The 7,004-nt window shown below is 35.0% G+C and overlaps 1 protein-coding gene across 1 annotated transcript; it reads left to right on the top strand.

The window, feature by feature from the left end:
- Window positions 1-3,911: 3,911 nt before the first annotated feature.
- On the top strand, window positions 3,912-6,662 carry LOC100818560 (OBERON-like protein). Its single transcript, XM_006602234.4, has 4 exons — window positions 3,912-4,607; window positions 5,286-5,848; window positions 5,950-6,016; window positions 6,235-6,662. The coding sequence occupies exons 1-4, from the start codon at window positions 4,190-4,192 to the stop codon at window positions 6,648-6,650; spliced, it is 1,464 nt and encodes a 487-aa protein (XP_006602297.1). The 5' UTR covers window positions 3,912-4,189; the 3' UTR covers window positions 6,651-6,662.
- Window positions 6,663-7,004: the final 342 nt, after the last annotated feature.

The following is a 7,004-nucleotide window of genomic DNA, read 5'->3' as shown; positions in this document are numbered from 1 at the left end:
AACAATGAGTTTGTCAGGTCACTCTCACTAAGTAAGATCATAGGGAGACCAGTCAGGGTCACGATGTTTTGCGAGAATGCTCCAACCATATGGGATCAGCATAGGCTTAAAGGAGCACTCAAACCCGGTGACCCCCAAGGCCTACACTCCGAAGAGTCCGTCAAGGCCTCTCCCTCCTGATTCAGGTCCAACCCCTAAAATCATTTTAGCATACAGACACTGCTCGTGAATTATACAATACCCATGACCTCACACTCGTGTGTTAAACACGTACAACATATTGCGCTACAATTTAACACTAGTTCCTAAATAGGAAACCTACACTTTCTCTTTAACACTGCGCATTTACACTTTTCTCAAGATAACACTGGTCGGGTTATTGTACAATTCACAGCTTACAACACAAATAATGTCACATCAAGAGTTAATCGCACACTTATTCACAACCAAAACTCATTCACAATTTCACATCTCATAATGTCACAATCCACCATCGCATGTTTTCACGTATCTCACAATTCAACACATGTTCTACTTTACACTTTTACTCAATCTCAATAACAATATTATAATCTCAAGGCAACATATTATTCCATAATTCATAACATATTTCATTTATAAACACTGCTCATGAATTATACAATATCACGACCTCACACTCCTGTTTCAAACATGTTTAACACAATTGCGCTACAATTTAACACTGGTTCCTAACTAGGAACCTACACTTTCTCTTTAACACTGCGCATAAACACTGGTCGGGTTATTGTATAATTCATAGCTCACGATATAATTAATGTAACATCAAGTGTTAACACATCCACTTATTCACAATCGAATATCATGTCCACACTTTAACATCTCATAACATCACATCAACCATCTCATAACATTCCCAATGATATTCATAAGGTACAACATACACATGTTCATGAAATTTAACCATAATATTCTCAAACTCCAACACTTAATAATTTTTGGAATCATACTATAACACTCTACAATATTATTTACATAAATTATTAATATAAATAACTACCTCTATATCTATAAACTAACATACATCATATTGAATCACAAATTTCAAAGTAAGCTTTCATTGCACAAATTCTAAATAATTATATGAACACTTTGGTCAGTTTCAATTATGATATTAATTTTTTTTTATTATATATAAAAACCTAAACAGCAAGAAAAAGAGAAAATACAAAATAAATATCCCTCTCTAAATTTCTCCTTACTTTATTTCATCAATTCATATTAATTAGAAAAAATACTCGATTTATAGGGTTCACGCTCAACACAATAGCATATCAATTTTACAAAAATTGGTCTGTCAAACATATATAATTCACTTTAATAATTATAAGGATAAAATAAAAATTGTAAAAACACCCCAAAACTCATTCCAATTGATATCTCTAAGGATCCATACTCATGTTCTCACTAATTCCCAATTGTGAATAACTCATCTCTTACCTCTAAGCGGACTCACGTGTCTTCCGACAGCGATAGCAGCATCTCTAGCGGTTCTTTGAGATTCCTTTAGTTATTCCGCCGACTGCTCCGATAGAATTCTCAAACGTCAGAGAGACGGAGAAGAGATTGAAACCTCCACTTGTATTGTCTTCATGCGATTCCTTTTTATCCCTCCACGAATATTATCTCTAAAATCCCAACGGTGGAAGTGTGTGCACAATTGAATTTTGAACAATATATCCAAATTTCATGAAAATCCAACGGTTAACGAAACCGGGATCGTAATTTTACTGAGACTGTTTTGGGTTTCTGCGGGAAAGGAAGAGGCTACAATGTGAAAGGTATTTCTCTCGGCTAAAACATGATATCAAAATTCCCAATGGTGAAAATGCTCGGAATTGGGCTGTAAACGTAGTGCTCAAATTTCACGACGATCCAACGGTAAACGAGTCTGAGATCGTCATTTTTCTGAGGCAGGTTAGGTGGCCTGCGGGAAAAAGAGAGGATTTTGGAAGAAGAAAGAAGAAACGAAATTGTGAGGCAGAGGAGGCTGAGGAGTCAGTCTGAAAGCTGACCTAACATGTTGCTATTTATAGCTAGGGGCATTTACGACCTATTATTTACTCTATTTATTTATTTATTATTTATTATTTTATAAAAACAAACTTTATTTTATTCTCTATCAAACAAATAAATAAAATACCCTTTTTATTTTCTCTCAAATCATTATTTTAATTAATAATTATATCTCCTTATTTATTTATTTATTTATTTATAACATCTCATTATTTTTTTTAAAACTCTATTTATTTATAAATAACAATCCTTGTTAATCTAGTTTACAAAGATTGGGATGTTACACATCCAATCCAAGAATTCCCAGGAAATGGAATCATAAGCTTTATCTAAGTTAATTTTCAGGATGCATTTCGGAGATGATATTTTTCGGACATATTTGAGCAAAATTTCTTGAACTAGGAAGATGTTGTCCATCATCTGTCTGTTCTTAGTGAATGCGGTTTGAGATTCCCCAATAATAGTCTCAAGCACTGGACTATGCGGTTGACCAGAATTTTAGTTCTAACCAATGGGTTTATATCTATGTAATGTGGCTTCGGACTTGGTGACAATCCATGTAGTTGTGGCTCTAGACTTCGTGACAATCCTCTGTAGTAGTGTTATCAAGTCTTTAACCTCTCTGAGTCAAGTACTGTTTATGGTTCTTTCTTCTACCGCACAAAATTCTTTATGGTTCTTTCTTGTAACAAGCTGAATAGTAGAGCATTGCTAACGGTCTATATAAGTCAAATTTATTAAAACAATATTACAATAAAATATTAAATTATAACTTTTGGACTCATCACACCTTTTAACATTGACATCTGCTGATTTTCTTGAGTTTTATATCATGGGCGTATGCAAATACTGACTTTGATGGGGTTTTCAATACTGTTTGGCAGAGAGTAAAAAATGTATAGGTGAAAATAAGATGAATGAGTGAAAATATGTGAAAAATAAAGTAAAAAAATTGTGCTTGATTGAATAGAAATAGAAATAGATGAGTGAAAATAAGAGAAATAGTACAAAGCCTTTCACAAATTTTAAAATCATTTTTACTATGATCTTCTCTACCAAGTAAATAATAATTTTCATTTGTCTTTTCCAATTTCTTCTCTTTTGATGTTGCCAAATATTGATTTCCCATGGTTAGAGTTAAAATTAAAATTATTTTGTTAGCAGTTGGGCATACCAATCACACTTATACATACTGACAGTGGGACGAATTGAGTTGAGATGTCAAGGAAGACTTTTTATGTCTTTTGTTAGTAATGCTTATGTGATGACGGGGTTTCTTGAAGATGGTTCATGAATTGGGATAATCATTGTTGTAGAATTTGGTTCTTTAAAATTGTTATAATACATTCCATCATTACAACAGATAAGTAGGGAAATAAAAAATCCTGCAAAGTTACTAAGAGCTGATTTTTTTTTTTGCTTTTGTACAAGTAATACAATGAGATCCGTTGGATGTAATGTAAGGTTAAGATTGTTGCAGGAGGGAGCTGTATAGAATTCCGTGTCTCAGGGTATCCCAACTCCTGTTTCACATCGCTCCCGTGCGTTCATGACAACATTTTCTGGACCTTTCGGACCTCGATTGTAATATTTTTTTTTATTTTATAGAAAAAACAACAATAATGCGAAATAGAGATACAGGCTGTTATCTAAATTTTCTATTTTAATAATTAATGAATTAATATTATAAAATATTTATATTAATTATTCATTATTATTAGATTTTGTTTTATCCAATCAAATTAAGTGAATTTATTAAATAATTAAATAAAATTATATAAACTTAAATGAGACGTTAGCATAAAAATCTTATTAAGTTATTAAGTTACCAAGGAACTATCAATCGAAAAAGAATGACAATGTCATCTGATGAATATCTGTAGAGATCTCACAATTAGATAAAAAAAATCTAACTACAAATCTAGTATTTTATCTAATCTCTGTTAATCAAACATGTTGTAAATAAAAATTAAAGCCAACAATTTGGCCAAAATGTTTTTTCTTGGGTATTCTCGATAAACCAGTCTTAACAATATACATATTGTTAGCTCTTGCTGTTTTCACAGTCAAACTCTTGCCTATTAGTTTTGATTCGATCAAACCATAAACCCTAGCTAGCTAAGTAGCGTTCGAGATGGAGATGGAGATGGAGATGGAGATGGAGGAGAATAATGGATTATTGAATTTACAGGCAGTGGCACCGGAAATGTCCGGCGAGGGATTTCCATATGCGCCGGAAAATTGGCCGGAAGAGGGTGACATTTGGGGATGGAGAACTGGGCGGAGAATTGTCGCAAATCGTTCCCGCTTTCAGGATCGGTATCTGTATCTGCCAAATCGACTAATCCGTGCCTTGAAAGAGGAGAAGGAGAAGGAGAACCCAGGGTCAGGGGCTGACTCAGGCCCAAGTTCAAGCTCAATCCGAAGGCAACAGCACATCTTTGCTAGCAAGCTTGCTGTTGAACGCTACATCAAGACACATTTTCCTGATGCGGATATTGATGCCTTTTTTGCTTCCTTCTCCTGGAAGATTCCCGCTCTACGATCCAATGGTCCTTTCTTCTCTCTCTCTCTTTTCAGATGTTGACTTTATCTCTCTTTTTTGTTTAACTCCAGGACATTTCGTCATCTTCATTTTGATTTGGGGTAGGGGTTTTCTCATTTCTTGCTTTAAAATGCGTCAGTTTCGTTTTTTTACAATGTGGATTTCATGGTAATAAGCTCCCTGCTTAGTGCTTAGTTCAATTGCCCTGTCGTTTTTTCTGAACTGAGTTCGTATGTGTACTTCTAATTGTGATTACACTATCATGAATACATACAGATAATAATTTATTTAATTACTTAAGAATAAAGATTAAAGTTCTTGACATGATAGTGTATGGGTATATGAATTTTATTCATGCCATAGTTAAACGATTTTTGCTACCGACGTCTTACAAGAGACTTGCGAGGTTATATGCAATATAATGTATTGGTGTTAAATTGCGGTGATGCAGCTGCAATTGCGATACGGTCACGGTGAGTTAAAAAAACCTTTACATTCTAGTGGTCTAGCGGCAATTGCAACCAGTTCTTAAAACCATTATTTTTCATCTTAGTTGTTATGGTGTTTTTCTTTTTTCATATTTTTCTGTGACCCTCAGCATGCAGCACCATACTGTTATGTTTAAATTGCTTATCAAGATGATATCATATTGTTAAATAACTACCTATCCTGTTCTGCATCACAGGCAATGCAGTTCCTGTAGCTGCTGTACCTCTTCAACAGATAGCACAAGAAGCATATGACTCCGACTCTGAGGGCGTTGTCAAGTGTAAAGCAAGAAATAAGAAGTGCACAAGTCTGGTGTTAGAAGAAATAGAAAAATATTCACCGGCCATGCCTTGTGATATCTGCTGTTCTGAACCTGGGTTTTGCCGTGATTGTTGTTGCATTCTTTGTTGCAAAACTGTTTCTTCAGCTTATGGTGGCTATAATTATATCAAGTGCCAAGTGAACGTAGGTGGGGGCATCTGTGGCCATGTTGCTCATATGGAATGTGCTCTTCGATGTCTATTGGCTGGCAAAGTTGGAGGAAGTATTGGGCTAGATGCCCAGTACCACTGCCGACGCTGTGATGGGAGGACTGATATGATTTCGCATGTTAATAATCTTATACAAACATGTAGAGCTGCTGATTTGGATGCTGAAATTCGGAAGAAGATTTTGAATCTTGGTGCTTGTCTCTTGCGTGGTTCACAGAAACCTGTTGCAAAGGAGCTGCTGTGTCGTATTGAATTGGCCATCTCAAAGGTATCTTTGAATGGTTTTTGGGTAATAGAAATAAAAATCATCTTGCTTGTTCTCTCTTGCATATTGTAAAGGCTTATGACCAATTTGATAGTTTATATCAGCTTAAATGTGGAACTAATCTTGAAGATATCTGGAAGGAGGATTACAGTTTTGTAGCTCATTCTGCAGGTAAATGTCCTCTCGTATTATCTGTGCTTGTCTATTTTAACTACTTTCCATAGCATTGGTTACATGCTTTTAGAGGTGCAGCGCAGAACTGCAGATGTCTGGTTTCTGATAGACCTTAGAAACAGAGTGACCATTTATCATCACTGACTTCTGACAAATCTTGTACATTCAGTTAATTGGGTGTATATAACTTATCGTATTGAATGTTTATTTATCAGATAACGGCAATGATGTGATGGAAGTTATGGTCTATGATGACCCTTTTGAAGTTAGGACAGGGTTGGAATCTTATGATTTTCTACCTCGTTCATTAAAACTTGAGTCTGAAGTTGATCAGGTTCTCCAGGCTCTTAGAAAGTCACAGGAGCTTGAATATAAGGTGGCAGAAGAAACACTTCAAGACCAAAAGACTTACTTAAAAAGATTGTATCAGCAACTGGACCGTGAGAAGTATGAATTGGCTTGTCAAAACTCATCTACCTCAGATGTCTCGTCTAGTGCTGTAAGAGAAAGAAAGAAACAGATAAGACGGGAGGTGGCAAAATTTGAAATCATGAAAAAAGTTGCCAATGGTTTTGGCAGGACATCCAATGATATTGTAAAGGAACACTTTGGCTTGAAAGTGATAGACTGAATTCACAAATCATTCGAGGTTGTGACAATTTGAATTTTTTTTCCACAGATTTTCCTAGTCTTAGCCTTATTCATTGCGGCCTACATGGTTCTTTTGCCAAGCAAAATCAAGTGACATTTGTTCGAGGGACTATATGAATTTGGTTTGCTAAACAAGATGTAGTAAGTTCAGTGTTGTAGAAAGCACAATGCTGGTCTTTGCTGCTGTAATATGCTACCCGATAGTCAGCTACTAAAATAATCTGTCGAAACATTTTGATAAGGATTTTAAAACTAAGCAGCAAACATTCTCTAAAGCATAACTACTAGTTTTTTGCACTCACATTAACCCTTAAGAATTGAAATTCAGTTGTAA

This window comes from Glycine max, chromosome 18, assembly GCF_000004515.6.
Source record: "Glycine max cultivar Williams 82 chromosome 18, Glycine_max_v4.0, whole genome shotgun sequence".
Classification (NCBI taxonomy): domain Eukaryota; kingdom Viridiplantae; phylum Streptophyta; class Magnoliopsida; order Fabales; family Fabaceae; genus Glycine; species Glycine max.
Note: the sequence above shows the minus strand (reverse complement) of the source record. Positions and strands in the feature narration are given on the sequence as shown.